This window comes from Pleuronectes platessa, chromosome 19, assembly GCF_947347685.1.
Source record: "Pleuronectes platessa chromosome 19, fPlePla1.1, whole genome shotgun sequence".
Classification (NCBI taxonomy): Eukaryota; Metazoa; Chordata; class Actinopteri; order Pleuronectiformes; family Pleuronectidae; genus Pleuronectes; species Pleuronectes platessa.
In genome coordinates, this window is record NC_070644.1 from 4,045,271 (window position 1) to 4,064,653 (window position 19,383).

General features: G+C 40.9%; 1 protein-coding gene across 1 annotated transcript; it reads right to left on the reverse strand.

The window, feature by feature from the left end:
* Window positions 1–584: 584 nt before the first annotated feature.
* LOC128424893 (kinesin-like protein KIF2A) lies at window positions 585–19,037 on the reverse strand. Its single transcript, XM_053411328.1, has 21 exons — window positions 18,977–19,037; window positions 18,004–18,098; window positions 16,664–16,783; window positions 15,555–15,609; window positions 14,801–14,914; window positions 13,967–14,118; window positions 12,643–12,738; window positions 11,817–11,871; window positions 11,580–11,742; window positions 11,411–11,501; window positions 11,247–11,310; window positions 11,068–11,159; window positions 9,672–9,814; window positions 9,370–9,574; window positions 8,188–8,298; window positions 8,035–8,102; window positions 7,020–7,126; window positions 5,567–5,721; window positions 4,550–4,651; window positions 2,475–2,610; window positions 585–1,307 (listed from the first exon to the last, which is right to left on the reverse strand). The coding sequence occupies exons 1-21, from the start codon at window positions 19,035–19,037 to the stop codon at window positions 1,222–1,224; spliced, it is 2,271 nt and encodes a 756-aa protein (XP_053267303.1). The 3' UTR covers window positions 585–1,221.
* Window positions 19,038–19,383: the final 346 nt, after the last annotated feature.

Here is a 19,383-nt window from a genome sequence, read left to right on the forward strand (position 1 = left end):
ACCAAAGTTATCTTTGAGTTCACGTGAACACTTGAAAAAAATCCCACAAAACATATCTGAGGTATCTAGTTCTGTGAACAAATGGAAAAGCTTAAAAAAGAATGTCTCCCAGCCCAGAGAAATAATATCTTGAATTTTTTGTCAAAGACAATTGATGGCATCATTGTCCCACATGGGCCCACAAGTTTACAGAAATACTGAAATCATTCGTTCACAAAGTGAATGCACAAACTCAATATATACTAGGAACACTTTACTTTGCAAGTCAGAACTGTTAAAAACACACAGTTGTAAGCAAATCAAAATGGTCATTAATGTATTTAACTCCAATAAGCTGCTGTATTAGCATGTAATGAACGATCATAATCATAAAAAACACTGCATCTTCATTGGAGAAGTTATAATTTCTGACATGTACTGTACATCAGTAAAGATTTAAAATGTCATTTATTACATACTTATATACCACAAATAAATGCAAAACTGAATTGTTACACTGAGTCTGTCAGCCGCACACAGCTCACAGTTTTCATTGAGAGTTTATACAGAGCTTAAACTTTTTTAAACTTTTTTTTTTCCCAAGGTAAATAAAAACAAGGGCAGCACCAAGAAGTATTATTTCTTTAATGTTGCAAATGCCGTCTGGAACACTGACATAACGCCCTCATTAGGTCAATTGATGTAATGTAAGGGCAGTTTTGTGTTTTTTTTTGGCTCAGTCAAACCTATACAGTATCAACACAAACACACAGTGGCTAATTTTACTGTACAGACAAACACAACATGTGCTGTTCACCCCTGAACTGAAACACAGGGAACAGGAGGAGGATCCTCCATATATTGCACAAAATGGCAACAGCTGTTTAAAAAATTGGCCACGGTGAAGATAAGATATGATTAAATCTATAAAAATTCATTTAAAACAAATAGTTGTTCATCTTTTTTTTCGTTTGCATGAAACACGTGTGCCTTATTGCACATGACAGGAAGGTGGTGAATTCACTTCACAGGATGGTGGAGAGCAGAGACGGTTTGGTTTTACAGATGGACGGATGGATGAGGGGAAGCGGTGGCAGTCTGTACAGCATAGAGGTGGAAGGAGGAACCAAACACACAGAGACAGTAAGTCATAAATTAACAGCTGAGCATCTTAGAGACAAGGCCTCCCCCGTCTCAGGTCAAGTCATCATTACAGTGGAATATTGTGTGCTTTATGGGCGTCTATAGTGCACGAGGCCTCTTCGGGGTTATTTGTTTGCTAGCTTGCTCCTCTTCCGAGAGTGCACAACGGAAAGACTTGACTTTATCTGAAAGAAAAGAGAACATCACACAACATGCGTCAATGACAAAAAATATCAGATATCACCACTTGTGACTTGTGCCGTTCAAGGGCCTCTTTTTGCTTACGCAAAACTATTTTTACTAAGCAACAGCGCCCTCTGCAGTCACATGTGGTGATTCATTCTGTTTGGCTACTTGTCCAAACGATTGAGTGTTTTTTATGGAGAGATTGAGAATCTATCAAAGTGTTGATTGGGTTTTTCTCTTGATCCCCAGCTTCCTCAACCAGAGGAGCTGCTGCTGTATCAAAAACACAGCATTCTGAAACACGTATAAATTAATTGAGAAAGAGCAACAGCCACTGACAGTGAGTTTTTTTTTCAAATGGTCGAAAATAAGTTTTGATAATGTGCACTTCAATTGTTGCTAAACGTGCTTATTTTCCCGATATTTCCCTGAATGTCAACGCCTCATTTCCACATAGCTCTGTGTCCTTATGCGAGTCAACGGGAAGAGCATTTGTTCCTATGGCAACCTCCATCATCTCAGATGTGTTGCTTAACTCCTCCCCTTCGGAAAGACCATATAAACTTAGTGCCACAAGAAATTGGCATAAAAACGAATTACCTAAGAGGCTCAACTAAATTGTTTGACATTGTGATTTTCTACTATTAAATATAAACTTGTTGAGCCAGTTTAGCACATAGTGAATTTCCATGTTCTTTAAAAAATAGTAAACTGAAGTTGAATAAACGTGTGAGTTCAGTTATTACATTCAAATATAAACATTTAATTATGATTATATCATTAGATATATTGATAATAGAATTATTGACAAACAGTGTGCTGCAACCACCAATCCTAACACAAAGTTTTTATTGCGATATTACTCCAGGCACATATTCCATAAAAATCTTTTGTCTAATTTGCCTTTCTCCAAAGACTGCAGTGGCGTCTGCAGTCAGCTGTAAAGAAATTATTTTCACAATGAACACAAGAGAGCTGAGTCCGTAAATGAGACTAAATTACAGACATGAAACAAAACTTCATGGAAACAAGGCTTTAACCTTGAGCTGTTGCAGCCTTTACACTGATCTGAGTGTTCACTTTGTGCCTTGTCAAACCTGATAGAAAATGTTGAAGATAAGAGCTGTGAAGAACATCCGAGCTCAGATGAAGGCAAAGGACTTTACCTCTGAGCTCAGTGAGAATGTCGATCTTCTGGTCCAGGATTTGTTCTAGTTGAGTTGCATATGACTCAACGTCGTAGTCCACCTCCTCTGTCATTTCCAAAAGCATCTTCTCGTCCTCCAGCCAGCGGATGGACTCCTGTGGAGGTAAACACTTTATAACTGAAGACATCTGACTGATAAGGAGGGAATGAAAATAAACATCTACCTTCACTGAACTGTGAGCACTTACAGTGCCTTGCATAAGTATTCACCCCCCTTGGACTTTTTTCCCATTATGTACTGTTACTAACTGGAATTCAAATAGACTTAAATAAACTTTTTCCCGTTTGATCAACAAAACATGCATAGTACTTTGGAGGTGCAGAATAAATTTTATTGTGACACAAACAATAATGAGAACAAAAAAGTTGACATCTGTTGGGTGCATAAGTATTCACCCCCCTGTGTCAATACTTGGTAGAACCCCCTTTCGCTGCAATTACAGCTGCAAGTCTTTTGGGGTATGTCTCTACCAGCTTTGCACATCTAGAGATGGAAAGGTTTGTCCCTTCTTCTTGGCAAAAAAGATGAAACTCAGTCAGATTGGATGGAGACCGTCTGTGAACCGCAATCTTCAAGTCTTGCCATAGATTCTCTATTGGATTGAGGTCTGGGCTTTGACTGGGCCATTTTAAGACATTATCATTCTTTAATACAAACCATTCCTTTGTAGCTCTGGCTGTATGTTTAGGGTCATTGTCCTGCTGGAAGATGAACCTCCGCCCCAGTCTCAAGTCTTTTGCAGACTGCATCAGATTTTCTTCAAGGATTTCCCTGTATTTGGCTCCATCCATCTTTCCCTCTATTCTGACCAGTTTCCCTGTACCTGCTGAAGAGAAGCATCCCCACAGCATGATGCTACCACCACCATGTTTCACTGTTGGGATGGTGTGCTCAGGGTGATGGGCAGTGTTGGCTTTTCGCCACACATAGCGTTTTGCATTGAGGCCAAAAAGTTCAATTTTGGTCTCATCTGACCAGAGCACCTTCTTCCACATGTTTGCTGTGTCTCCCACATGGCTTCTGGCAAACTCCAAACGGGATTTTTTATGGATCCCTTTCAACAATGGCTTTCTTCTTGCCACTCTTCCATAAAGGCCAGATTTGTGGAGTAGACGACTAATAGTTGTCCTGTGGACAGATTCTCTCACCTCAGCTGTGGATCTCTGCAACTCCTCCAGAGTGACCATGGGCCTCCTGGTTGCTTCTCTGATTAATTTTCTCCTTGTCCGACTGTTCAGTTTGGGTGGACGGCCTCCTCTTGGTAGGTTTGCGGTTGTGCCATATTCTTTCCATTTTCTTATGATGGATTTTTATGGTGCTCAGAGAGATGTTCAAAGCTCTGGATATTTTTTTATAACCTAACCCTGCTTCATATTTCTCCACAACTTTATCCCTGACCTGTTTGGTGAGCTCCTTGGTCTTCATGATGCTGTTTGTTCAGTAATGATCTCCAACAAACTCTGAGTCCGTCACAGAACAGGTGTATTTATACTGAGATTAAATTGCAGACAGGTGGACCCTATTTACTAATTATGTGACTTGCAAATGTGACTTGTGAATGCAATTGGTCGCACCAGATCTGTGTTAGGGGTTTCACAGTAAAGGGGGTGAATACATATGCACTCAACACTTTTCAGATTTTTATTTGTAAATAATTGTGAAATCCATGTAATATTTCCCCCCACTTCCAAATGATGCCCTATTTTGTGTTGGTCCATTACATAAACTCACGATGAAATAAATTTTAATCTGTGGTTATACCATGACAAAATGTAGAAAAGTCCAAAGGGGGTGAATACTTATGCAAGGCACTGTATATTAGTTGGAAAGCACATTATGAAAGAATTGAATTGCAGTGAATAATAGTTTAAGATCATTCACACAGTAAAGAAAATCAGGCTGTGACTGTTTCTTCAGAAAAGAAATATCAGGTCACTCCTGAAACTTGACTTAATGAGGATCAGTCATGTCAGGTCAGAATCTTGTCGGATATTCAGTGACTGTTGTTTGACTTTGTTGAGACTCTACAGTACCTGGAACACAGCCCTGTGGTCCTCCAGAACCTGCTCCTCCATCTCCACCAGCTGAGACACGGCTTCATGGAAGGAGAAGAGCTGCGGGGAAACCTCTTCCTCCTACAAAGAGAAAAACAAAACACAACCGAGTCGGTTTTGGTCCAGTGACACTGGGACCTGAGGGGCAGCACTTTGTGGCTGTATTGATGTTCCTCTCTGTGGGAAGTTACACAGAGCGTTGGAAGATGAGACTCACTTAATTTGATAAATTCAGACTTTTAATTGACTTTTAATGACATTGGTATGATGAATAACCAGCACTTCCCAGTTAAACACTATTAATCAATTGAAGTTCCTCTCAGCTTTTGTTTCTTCTTAGCTTCTGTAGCAGCAGCAGCAGCAGCAGCATTTAAATAGTCTGCTACAGCCTAATTAAACTAGCGAGAGAGATACAGCCCTATCTAATGTCTCAACCTAGTTATCTAAACTAGGACTAGGACAGGTCATATATTAGTGTCAGACTAACTTTGGAAAATATGTTTTGTACTGAACAAGGTCGGGAGATTTTGACCCCATCAATTACACTGGAGGCTCTTTATTAAATAATCACACAGAGAGTTGAAGTCATGACCTCATACTCTGTCTAGCCTCTGTTCCACTAGCTGCAATAACTCAATGAATAATAAATGTGAGAGAGTATGAGTATTATCTCACATAGGGCTGCTCATTAAACTTCTTTCAGCCTCTGAAGTACAAAACCTGCAGTCGAAAGGGAAACATGATTCTGCAAAAACTTGATTTTACATAATTGAGAAGCTGTCATACAAACAGTGTGTACTTCTTCACCTGATTTCATGTTTCCGCAGAGGTGCAGGACTTTATATGGCCGTGAGCTTAAATGAGCCCATACTAAGTAAGAACGTGACAGCAGAGAAAAACATTGCTAATGGTTAAGTGCAAAATGTACAAATGTGAGTATTGTTTTAAGGCGAATTTAAGCCCACATCCACCTGAATGAATCTGTGTTTGTCTTACGTTCTGTTCGCAGAGCAGCTTCAAGTCGTCTCTCTGTGGAGAGCTGCCGACTCCCCACTGAGCCTCCAGCACCTCCAGCTGGTTGGCGAGTCCTCCCTGGCGGCCCCCATTCGCTGCTGCCGGGTCCACCATGAGCTCCTTCACCCTGACAACACACCAGAGCAGCCGGTTAATCCAGAAACACTGACTGCTGCTGAAGTACCAGATGAGCTAATGGAGCTGGAGCTGCATGCGACCAAACACAGACTAATGAATGGTGAAAATGCTCAGCATGCCAGGAGAAGAAGCAAATACTGTGATATAACAGGGGGGGATATGGAGCATCAGTGTGGCGATGAAGGAACTGACACGTTAAAGACTCCATGCAGGCAATCAGGGAAATCTAAGCTGTCAAAATGAGAAGAGGTCAAATTGGTGCAAAATTAACAAAAAAATGGGAGGAAAAGCAGAAGTTACCTCTTCTAACACTGGGATTATGGATATAAGGCAATAATGAAGTACAGTATTTATGTCTCCACTCAGGAGATTAGTGGCCTGCAGGTTACCATCATTAAAGATCCCCTCCAAACATTGAAATGACACATACAAACCCAGAACCCTTTCGATTAGTTCAGTCAGGGACACTTTATCAAACGTAAACTTATCCTAAAATGATTAAAAAAAAACTAACCCTAAAAATTGTGCACACAAATTATTATTAGCGCCAGCAGTAAAGTAATAAGGCTGGTGATGTACATTGAATATGTATAATATATTTTACTTTTCTCTATCATGTCTGTGGCTCTCAGGCTCAAACTAACTGGTTCCTACTGTGGATGTTAATCTTTACAAACAAGTTGCAAATACACATACCTTCATCTTTAAAACTGAGTCATAATAAAGTACAGTGTGTGTGGGTTCATGGTGAGGAAGGAACATGTCACAGAGAGCAACACTGTCTACTGGAACGAGATATATATCATCCATCCATTCAGCCAGCAGGCTGTGGAGGGTACAGCCTGGACGGGTCGACAGCATACAGTCCATAAATAGACAAACAACTATTCACAATCACATTCACACCTATACTCAACTGAGAGTTTCCAGTGAACCTCCCCCCAATCTGCATGTCTTTGGACTGTGGGAGGATCCAGAGAAAAATCTCATTCAAACATGAGAACATGCAATCTCCAAACAGAGAGCCCCCGGCCAAACCAGATTTATCAGGCTTTGGATAACTTAATAACCTGTATGGATTCATTTTTTGCATATTTTCCTGAGATTGATAAAAAATACAGAATATCCCCGGGCTTATCCTTGATCTGACTGAAACTTTCTCTGACTGTAGATGACAGGGTAACTTCTGAGTGCAACAAAAAGTGGTCATGACTGAGACGTGCAGGTGATGTCATAATGCCATGTGAAGGGAGAGACTATGGAGAAAGAGGATGGGAGATGACAAAAAGGGATATGATAAGTGATAAGTTATACTCATAAGACGGGGAGAGATCACAGCGACTCCCTCCACCCCCGCCCTGGGAGAAGGGAATGTCTGAGGGACTGATGCCAAACTCCTTGACCCTGGAAACATGGTGGGGAGAGAGAAACAAACACAGAAACAAAGAGAAGGGACAGGAGAGGAGAGGAGAGTGAGAGAAAAAGCACTCAAATATTTTAGTCAAGGTAAAGCAGCAATAGCAAAGTGATACAAATGTGGGGGAAGTATCAGGTACCATATTGCCATAGAGGTACAAAGTAGCAGAAAATTGAAATACTGTAAGTAAAGTACAGCTACCTCAAAACCATACTAAGGTACTGTACTCGAAAAATGTACTACTACAATAAATGTACTTACTGATGTAAGTCTTTTCCAAAGAACAAATAGAGCTTTTAATGAGTGATCGGTTAGTTTTCATTTACATAGCTGCCAGAATTCATATTCTTATCTCAAACGGATTAAATAACAATATGGAAGTTGAAAATAGCTACTCCCGATGACAACCCCACAGAGAATTATCAGCCACTAAAGTGATTAGTGTCTTTCAATCCACTGCTTACAGCTTCCCTGCCTCATGTTCAGTGTTGTCATCAAACCCTATCCCAGCAGCATCAGGGCCCGGTCACCCACATGCAAATATTTCTGAGGCAAACCTTCCGCCTTGTGAGGAGTGAGGAGGAGCTTAAAACGTTTTTTTCACATTCTCAATATTCCCATTTGCACATGTGTGACCGTGGCCTCATGCAGCTGTTTTCAGAGTCTCACAAACACATGACCTGCTCAGGGACAATGTGTCAGTGTTTTATACATTTAATAGCTTTTTACCCCCAAAAAAAGAGAAATGGTACTGACTCAAGTAACACCACCTTCAAATCACAGCTCAAAGGCTGCTTTCAGACTTAAACCCTGTGTGATTCATTTATTTGAATAGAGCCAGTTGTGTTCTAGACCCTGAGTTGCAGTTACAGCAGATCAGGAGAGTGTGTTTTACCTGTTGGCGTATCTCAGAGTGTTCAGGGTGTTTTCGCAAGAGGCCATTCCAGGAGAGATGGTCGCTATCTGTGCACGGAAAACATTGGATCAGCATATATCAGGCCTCATTCAAACCTGTTGGGTAACACATGTGGCTGTGCTGTTTTCTTACCATGCATGTTCTGGAGTTTTCTCCGATGAAGGAGTCCCTCAGCACCTGGGTTAACTTGCTGGCTCGGAAAGGAGTGTGGGGTTTGTTAAGGCCCAGAGCTCGAATACACTCCTGCACAGAGACAGAGACATCATCAGTGGCTCAGTAGAGACATCAACACTTACTAGTGAGTTAAAGATGAAGGTATTTTTTCCAATTAACATTTTGCACATCATTAAGATAAACTATTCATCTTCATGATAGATGTTTTTAAACCTGAATAAACGATTAAACTGCTAAACTCAAACCACTACAATTTGCAGGTGTGAGTAACAAAGATTGATAAAAGTCGACCCTGTTGTCCTCTATAGAAGACTTTTAAACCTGAGCACTAATGCTTTGATGTAGCAACGGATTTTTTCTTGATTTTGCCAAAAAATGTAACCAGAAGATGGAAATTCTGCCGAACTGATGAATCGGCACTTGGTCGGGCTGCACTGACATGAAATGAACTTCAACTCTTGCGGGAAAAAAATATAAAAGGCAAAAATCCACCTGCCTCGTTTCCAGAAAGATTATTTTGACCTAAACTCCTTACAATGAAATCCTTATGTCTGCAGGAGACTGAATAAATGAGAAGGAGTTTATGTGAGGTAAACAAAGTTCTCCATAAGACTCAGGGGGTGGATAAACTGTTTATCTGCAGGAACAATTTGTTGGTTTGTAACTTGGTTTTCAAATTTACTTCAATTTAAAATTTTTACACAATTTACCTCATAGTCTGCCCTCCATCATCTGCACTTAACTCTCATCAAGAGTTAGGAGAAATAGCTTGGTCCTTAGTTGTAACTTTATCTAGAAGCCGAAAAGCTTCAGCTACTCAGATTAGAGTTGAATGAGTCTGTGTCTCTTTTGCACTGTGCAAGATTGAAAAGAGAGAAAATAAACTCTGAAATATTCTGGTCTACAAATAATAAAAAAATTGAATTGCAGTCTGTCTGTCTGAATTCTGTTACTGAATGTCAAGGATGGACATTATGTCATAACGTGTTTCAATCTGTATGTTTTGAGACAGAATGACAACAGTTTTTAAATTAGTTTAATGCAGACCCAAGAACTGTTTCCAGGCCGCATGGAAAAACAGTTCGACCTCTGCAGTAAAAACACTGATACACAGGATATCAGTAGCACTGAGGAGGAAACCTTTAGTGCCAGAAGGCTCTTGTTGATCTCGGCTCCTTCGAAGCGAGTCTGGCGGTCGGCGCTGGAGGTGTCTGCCCCTCTCTCATTCCCCGCCAAGTCGATCAGGGAAAACTTTCCATGCATCTTCCCCCGTTTACGCAGAATGATTTGAAACACTGCGTGGCTCCGAGAGGAGTGAGCGTTCGCTGAGGTCTGACCAGAAGTCCTGAAGGAGACGCAGAAAAGAACAGCACAGGGTGTATTTGTGAGGACCAGTCCAAAGTTTTCCCAACAACAATTACAACATTAATTCCTGTGTTTACCTGCAGCTGTTTCCCAATTCAATCAGTTTTAGGACGTCCTCCATACATTTCACCTCCTTCTCCTGCAGACCCACCACCTGCACCTGCTGCTTCCCGTCCTCCAGGACCCGTAACTTAGCCTTGCGGTTCAGTAGGTCAAACACCTTTAAAGGAAAGCACATATTGAGGTTATCGTCAAATTTCCTTTTGGTATCCATAGCCTGATGCTGGTATACAGCAGTTTCTGGTCATACATGATGTACACTGGTACTTTGAGGGGATGGAGGATTATTTTAATAATTTCTGAGACTTAATCCAACTATATTCAACTTGTGTTCTGTCATGTGGTCATTATCTCTGGTCAGTTAGTATCTGTGTGCACACACTCGTCGATAATGTTCAGATCAGGATTGTAGAGAGTAACCGGATTAATATCTCGGTCTGGTTCTAACATTGTCCTGGTCACTGAAATCACTGTTGCAGATTCCCGGCTGAAAACTAAAGGGGGCAGAGGTTTTGAAAGATTACCCTGCCCGAGGATAATGGCACACTGATTCAGTGCCTTCCTTTAAATTAAAGCTTAATTCATAATTTATCGTACCGCATGCCCGATTTTACTAATTCTAGTTTTTATAATTGTCATGCTTCCATTTTTGTCACACATTAAGACTTTTTATTCTTTAATGACTGGGTTTTTATTTGTTTTTACATTATTTATTATCCGGTACTAGTATTCTCATTATTATTATGAGAGGAAAAAACTCATTAACCTCAACAAAACAACTTCTCATTGCTATATAATTGACTGAACATATTTCATGGCTCAGCGGGTCTCTAGCTAGCAGCCCTGCGGGGGTCAGTGTTATTCCAGGAGCTAACATCTGTGTTATCAAAGTGCCTGACCTGCTTGTCTTTGGACATCAACCACTTCCACCTTAATATCAGTGGGTGTGGCTCATCATAAGTAACCTCATCAATAATAGATAAGTGGAGTCAAAAAATAAGTGCAGCAGTCTGTCTGCACTCATCAACTGTGCATTGTGTTGAGGGGCAGTGTTTGTTTTTTAACAACAATATATTACACAGTACATTGAACATCAGTGAAAGACAAGAAAAAGGTGGACTGGAATTCTAGCTAGAAGTTCTGCTAGCAAAAGAAAAGGTAATAAGTGATGAAACAGAACACAAATAGATTTATATAATATGTAATGTAGTCTGGCAGAAGGTAAATTGTTATATATAGTTACATTAGTTAAAAGACTGTATATAATGTAGTACAATGTGCTTATTTCTGCAAACAACTGCACTAGATAGTGTCATAAAGTAGTTATTAAATATTTTTATATCTTTCATAAATGATAAATAAAAAAAAATGTGTGTTACCAAGTGTAACCAATTAATACAACACGACACTTGCCTTCCCGCTGTAAATCTCAAAAAATGTGGCAAAGACCTGAAGATCCAACTTCTTGTAATTTGGCTTCTTTAGCATGAGAAAAACATCTCTGGCTGCACAGGGAGAGAAAAAAGAGACTCTTCATTATTGAGCCAAATGCAAGAACGAGCAGTGGAGATGGAGGAAAAGGGGAAACCAACCGGACAAAGCGTAGATCCCTTTGGAGCAGTCCTGGTTCTTTCCTGAAAAGTCACCACCCATCGTCTGAAAAGGAGAAAAATGAGTCACATGTGCACTAAAAGTCGGCAAGTGATAAAAAAACATGTTATAAAAATTTAAAAAAATGGTAAATCAAAACACTCACATGTGTTTTCCCACTTCCAGTTTGTCCATACGCGAAGCAGGTCGCCATCCCCCTCTCAAAAATGGTCTCCACCAGCGGCTGAGCAGTGAATCTGTGAGCAGAGGAGCGTTTTCTTTAACAAAAGACTGATTCAGTTCTGTTTCTGAAACTTAGTAGAAAGAAACATTACCTATAAACCATTTCATTGGTGGAATTCTCATCAAAGGTATAGTCGAATCGGAAAGTTTGGTTCTCCAGGTAGCGGGTCAGGTCGACTTTCTGCTTGGGCTCATGGACCATTACCACGTCCTTACTGGGAATGGTGATCACATCCAAATCCTTCCCAGATATCTCTGGGAAGAAAATCACTTGTGTTCACACATATCCATGTGGCTCAAAGTAAAAAGCTGTATAAGGCAATTCTCACCTTTTTTATTGAGGGGACGTGCACGTACACAGACACATATCCTGTGGTCCTCGATCTGAAACACCAAGAAGTACAGATACACTATTCTTTATGAACATACAAAATAAATTAGCTTATTTTCAGACATTGAACTTCTCAACGTTGTAGATTTTCCCATTTATTTCCCCTCAAGTAGCTTTGAGTTTGGAAAAATCAACATATTCATCACTGACACTTTCAGCTCTTTCACCAAGTGAAACATCCAAACCCACCAGGTTTTTTTAATGGCTTCATCAAATGAAAACCCTCTAAATGTCAAACTCCTCTTTTGGCCAAATACAAATTGGAATTTGTTCTAATGAAACCTTGTGCATGTATCTTACCTGGTGTTTACTATTAAATGTAAATATGTTAAAGCTACTATTTCCCTGAACAACTTGACACCTGGTTCTGGTCCTATCTTCTATGATCTAGCCGTGTGAACACTCTCTGCTCGGTAACAGTAATATGGACACGAATATTAACATTACTGTCTGTGCTGTTAGCCACTGAAGCTACAGAGGCAAACAATTTGGCTAGCTAGTAGTCGGGTAATGTAATACAGGAAATGCAAATCCTTAGACATAAAAATGTGATGAGAAAATATAAATATAAAATATATTAACTTTACATTCAACAGAACAATGAACTTCAAAGCCCTTTTTGGAGATGTCAGGAAACACAACAGAACTTAGAAAATTTCGAGGTTGTGAATATCACTTGCAGGGGATGTTTGGATGAACTCTTCTAACGAGCATGCTGACCACGCCCCCTTGTGAAGGCAGCATTAATTACCAACCAGACTTACCTGATCGTTAGTTGTTAATGGCCTGTAGTCCAGACTGGCTCGGAAGTCTCTGATCATACACATAATTTCATAGTTTGGTAGATTGACATCAACCTCCTGCAACGGAAAACACAAAACAGAGGTGTCAGATGAAATGTACATATCCTGTTAGTTTTTCATTTCGAATATTTGACATATGCATGCAGGCACAGCTGAGAAAGATCATTCAGAAGCAAATCAAAACTGCATTCCTTATTTGCAATATGAGAAAATGTGTGCCCCCTTTTTTAAGGGTCTACATGATATTTAGCATGGGCCTAGAACTGAGACACAAATCCAGCCCAAAACCTGAAGACATATCTACAGGTACTATGTTTAATACGTATAAACTATTCACGCACCAGGGTGACTTATTGATATTTCAAAATCCCCAGAGAATCACAACTACGGCTTCCAGGCAGCTGTGACTCAGGTGGTGGACTGTGTTGAAGATTGTCCTAGGACAATGATTTTGACTTTTGTCCTCATGGATGTATGTGTCCTTGGGTCTCTTGAATGGCACCATATAAATTCAAGCTATTATTATTATTATTATTATTAAGACACTGGTACAATCATTGTGCAATTGTAGGAGTAGTAGCGCTATATGAAAGTGAGTGGGAATGGTTGAAAGTGACTCATTGTGTAAAGTGCTTCGAGTGGTTGTAAAGACCACTATTTAAATGCAAGACATTTTTCATTTCCACGGCGACACAGTGAACAGGAAGTGATCAGCGTTTTTTTAACCATAAAGTACTTAAATATTTCAGTCAGATTCACATCACCTTGTGGTCCTGAAAACGCTGTCTTGGTTTTTGCTTTATTAAAAAGAAAAATATTTTCCTAAATTAATTCAAGCTCTTCACAAAATCTGCATGTGTTGTGTAATGAAACCTCATGTCGGGGACAGGGTAACTCAGTGCAACTTATATTATCTGCACCAGGCCTGGACAGGGTTCAGACAGATAAATAGAATACTACTGGGTCGGGCTCAGTTCGATTTCTCTCGGGTTCCGATTGGTTCGGATAGAAAATTAAAGCCAAGCCGCTCTCTATTTTTTACAACTGTGACGCCCACTGAAGCATTTCAACCGCTTCTCAAGCTTGATGTGTCAGGATCAACATATTAGTCGGGCGTTACAAGTCACAACAACTGTAAGACTCCCGATCACAATACAGCAAATCGTGCAGTTTGCACTACACCGAGATCTGCTGACTGTGAAAGTTGTGTGAACTCGTCGTCCGACTGCAGTAGGAACACTGTGTACTAAATAAAACTGGGTGCATGTGTTTCTTTGCTACTGACCTGAGCTCTCTTCTTTCTCAGCTCTTCCTGCTGAAGTCGTCTCTTCTCTCGTTTTTCCTGGAGTTTCTCCACTTCCTTTACACAGCTGGATTTCTTCCGTGCTGAGACATAAGAAACAAACCAATTGGAATAATCACAAAAATATGTTTTTTCTACACTCCAGTGCTCATTCATTCCTACAAAGTACATTGTTAAAAACATATCGCAAAGCTTATTTCTTAGCAGGTGAGTATGTGCTGCAGCACCATGATGTCTGCACGACTAAGTGAAAGTAATAAACAGTTTTGAATCCAGTATTTTTTGTTGGACAGAGTATTTTTACACTGTAGTGTCACTACTTTTACTTCAGTAGGTTTACCCAAGGTTTTTCATGTTTTTTTCCCCACAGATATATAAAACTACTCAAATACTCAGACAAGAATTATTACAGGTGTTTACTTTATTTAACTCATTTAGTAGACAGCTAAAACCTTAGACCTATCCTTCAATGTGATTCTGCACTTGCTTTCATAGGAATTATGTGTGATTTTAGTTCCCCGGTAGTGTACATTTATGCTAATTCCCATAGCCCCAGAAGAACTCTAGAACAAGTGCTGCAGTATGAGTGGAACTCCAGAAGCCAGAGACCGGCTGTGAAAGAGGCTTTGAGTCCCTCACAGCTGTGAGAGGAGCATGACATCACCGGCTCGGGCCTCAGCAACATGCCCGCCACCAGAAAACAACAGCCGGGACGCTGGAAGGAAGCTACTTCGGAGAAAGGCCCCACTGATGTGTGTTGTACATGAAGCCCCACTGATGTGTGTTGTACATGAAGCCACACAGACGATGTGTTACCGTTCTGCTGCTGAAGCAGGGTCTGGTTAAGTGCAGACTGGGGAGCGATGGCTGGCGGAGGGGATTCTGCAGCTTGGGTTTGCTGGCTGGGACGGGCCCGGGTGGTTCCCACTGCTGCAGCTGAAGAGCACACGGTCCAGGATAATCACTCATTCATTCAAGTAAAAGGGTCAGTCTGCTCAAATTATAAAGCACACAACACTAATAAATATAAAACTAATCCCTACACGTATTACACTTTTAAACCTAGAGGTACCAATCCTTGCAGACGGTTTTGGCTTCCTTCAAGGTTGTAATGACAGAAAATGAATTGCTAACTATTTTTTAAAACTGATTAACGGCGTAAATTCTCTTGGTTTTCTTAATTCTCTATATTGAGCATATGTATGGAAATGACTAAACTTGAACCTTTTACTACATGTTTAACATACTCAATAAATACATGCATTAAGACACCACAATCTCAGATACTGTATAAATAGAAATAAAAAGAAATAAAGTAGCTTTTTTATTTTAGGTAAATAACTTTCAGGCTGTCTGGTAACGAGTTAAAATGTGCACAAGCTTAAAAATTATGTTTGTGCATGAATGTCTCACCAACAGTTATGAGTATTATTTTAAATATTACTACAATTAATACCATTTTAATGTATTTGTTTCAGTAGGCAGGAAAAGCAACACATTTTGTTAGTTAGCTCACGCTCAGATTGTGGGTCAGTGGGTTTCTTGGTGAATAATGTTAAATCAAACGTACCTCTGTTGTCCCGTGGAGCGTTCTCAGGCTTTGGTATTGATGTAGTCCGTCTGTTCTGAAAATATAAAGACAAAAATGCAAAAATCATAACAGAGCTGGAAGTAGACGGACATGACAGACTTTGTTAAAGAATCGTCCTAACAGTCCACCCGACAGAATCAGCAAGTTGAACAGCTAAAAAGGAGATGAGTGCGTAAATATCATGTTTTGATTGCACTGCACAGGACAAATCAAAAACTGATGTAAAGCGTGCCTGTGAAATAGTAAATACCTATCAGCTAGATTTCCACAACCTGAAAAAGTACAGAATCTATGTTGGTGATGATAACACATGTATGAAAAACCTGCTTACACACTATTGAACCAAAACCTTTATTGAAGGCAATTAAGAACGACTCAATTTATCTGCACAGTAGCCTCCTGTGATCAAACGGAAACCTGTGAAAACTCAATCCCTTTGTAAATTTACTTTCAAAGAAGTTTCAGATTGAAAACCATTTCTAGTAGAAACGGAACAACCAGAAAAAGCAGTAAATACAAGAACTAGAAGTGGATTGATTGGTAGTTTGAAATCAAACAATTCATCATTTTTCGGGCCTTTCAAGTGCAAACACCAAATATTTACTGGTTTCAGCTTCTCAAAAGTGAATAAAGAAATGTTATATCATTTTACTCGGGGGAACAATTTATGACAATTTATGCACAAAACATTTGATCGAGAAAAATGACTGTCAGATAACTGAAAGGATAAAAATTATCATTATTTGCCCCAAATCTATTTAAATCTTGGCTACAGAGAAGTCTCAAATAGAATTGCCTGGAAGCTGTGGATTAGTAATAAGTAGTCAGACAGTATAACCAGAAACCTACAATATAGGTGTTTGGTTTGCAGTTCAGAATAAATGTGCTTGTGCTAAACTAGCAGTAAGACTATCAACATAAAAGCTGTTTCAGCAAAAAAAATTATAATAATATTAATCATGCCTGTATTAACTGCATTAAATGAAATCATACAACTCAAACATGATCTTAAGTTTAACAAAGACCCTGAATAATAAACTTTGAATGTGTTTGTGTGGGTGAAAGGGAACTGGAAGTGAGAGTCAGACCTTTGGGACTTTGCTGGCTTTGGCAACATTTGAGGGAGGAAGAGAAGCCTCAGGACTCTGTGGCATCTCCTCATCAGGAGCAACATCTGGATTCAGAGCGAAGACGCTCTCCAGGTCAACCTGAGGCACAAACATGAGACCGGTGAAGATCAAGAAGAGCTGCTGGAGGAACAGCACTAATAAAACTTTGATATCTCCAGACAAGCAACGCGTTTAATTTAAAGACGAAAAGAGACTGCTTGGAGATTGTCTCACGCAAAAAGGTTTACACACACACACAAATCCAACAGTCAGCTCTCCCTATGGATGGAAACATTACATCATGAGAAACACAGGAAAGACATTCTCCTTGACCCACTAAAATCAAACATTACAATGTTCACATTAACCGAGAGAACAAGCTGTCACGTTCACCCGGATGTAGACCCCTCTGCAGTTAGCCAGTAGTTGTGTTTACCTTGGATCAGACTCTGAGACACATTTGAAATGATCCATACAGAAAAAAAAAGAGTATTTGGAAAGCTGCAGGAGGAATGTGGAGCTGGTGTTTCTGCAGCTCCATAGGATTTGTTCACATGTCAAGTGCATGAGCCACTGTTATTGAATGCAGCCATTCTGTCATATCTTGGTGGATTGAGACAGGGGTTGTCGTTGCTGGGTCTGTGCTTGTCTGAGGTTATGTTTTCATCTGTGTTTGCTTGTTAGCAGGACTACGACACTTGGTGGCAGGTTGCGTGTGGTATGGGTCAGGAAAGAAGCCATTCAATTTTGATGCAGATCCACATCAGTGGGCAGATCCAGGAACTTGTTTACACTTTAACATTTATGTTTTTTTGACATTTTTGTGAGTTTCTCAGGAAATAACGCAGACATAAAAAAAAGGCATATGAAGAGTGCATATTTCTATGAACAGGTGAAATAATTTGGTGTGGATCCAGATAATGATCTGAACTTTTTTAATCTAAATTAATATGATTTTATGGGGGGAGAGAGCTGTCAGGTACAGTTACACATTATCCTTTCAACAATAACAGAGAATGGATTTTTTGCTTGCCTCTAATATTAAAAGAAGGTTTCTGTGTACATTGTTTATGAATCTAATTTCAATACGCAATGTGACGATCAAGTGGCCAACCAGCCTTTGGCGGAGGTTTGCGCTTTTAGAAAGCCCTTCTAGTTTTATGATGTAAAACCTCATTGGACATATTTGCTATTATAAAGCTACTTTAACTCTGTTTCTTCTCGTGACACTTTTGAACTGTCCAAAATCAACCAATAAGGAGGAACCACCTGAGCAAAGCAATCCTGCACAAAATAAAGCAAATGAATGGCAGCTGCACCTCTTTCCCTTTGGTGTCCCCGTTCTCGATCCACTCCACTGTCACACTGTCGTTGTCTTCATGCAGCGAGGTGACCATCGCCTGGTGGATCCGTCCTGCAGAGAGGGTTACACAGAGAGGACGTAAAGAGATGCTCGGCCCGCTCAGCATCAGCACCAATAGGACACCCACTTTAAACTGCAGGAGCATTAAATGACACAGTGAGCCATGAACAAACAGGATCCCTCAGACTGTTCTCTGTTAATGTTTGCATCACAGAAAATCTCCTGTCTCCGGTCCCTATTTAAAGACTAAAAGAAGATGCTAATGGGTGTGGCTCATGTGAGGGATGGTGATAATGCTTTTCCCTGTCATTCATTGTGTGCCACACAACTGCTGCATTTACAGTTAACAGTGCCTGACAGGCATGAAATAAAATAAAACATCTGCAGCAGAACATGAGCTGGAATACAGGGGGTCGTTTAGAGCCGGCATGAAGAGATGCAGTCAGAGGGGAGAGGCCCCATGCATGCAACCACCCCTCCATCATTTACAGGCTACTGCTGGAGGATGCAGAGGCGGTTTGGTGCCATCGTCTCCTCCTCTGCTGGGGCCATGATGGAGAGGGATGAAGGGAGGAGAGGGGAGGAGAGGGGAGGCCGGACAGGTGACATTTGTTTGGCTCAGGTCAGAGCCCGGCAGACGCACAGGTGGACGGACCCGCCCGGCTGCTGGCCCGGCCGGCCGGCGTGTCTGTGTCTGTGCGACTGACAGACGGCAGCAGCAAAAATAACACAATCTGGGTTTTAAGGCTGTGGCGCTTAATTAATTTGTATTGTTTGTTTTACAGCAACCCTGCATCATCCTCTCGCTGCAGTGAGGATGATGCAGCAGCCGCTCGATAGCACGAGCGCTCCCACTGCGGCGAGCGGCGACGTTAGCTCCGCTCATCCGGATCAGCCGGAGGGAGAGCGGCGTCTGAGAGGCAACTTACCGTCGCTCCGCTTTATTTCCACGTAAACCCCCACGAAGATCTTCCCGAAGATCGCGGCCATCTCTGCCCGTGTCCGTGTTGTCAGTAAGGGCAAGCTCAACCCGTGGCAGCGGTCCACTGAGGGCAAGCTCAAATCGTGGCAGCGGTAGCCCGTAGAGGCACTTCCGGTGTCAGCAGAACCTGCCACTGATGTGTCAAGGCAGCGGCCTATAATGCCACACTGTTTGGAGGCAGGTGGCTTAGATTCCACATTGTATTGGGGCAGCTGCCTTTGTTGTCACACTTCACAGATCAGTCCAAATCTCCCTGAATAAGTCAAAGCTGCCTCCAAACAGTGTGGCAACAGAGACAGCTGCCTTTAAACAAAGGTGGGAGCTGCCGGAGTTAGAAACATTTAAGCAGAATCT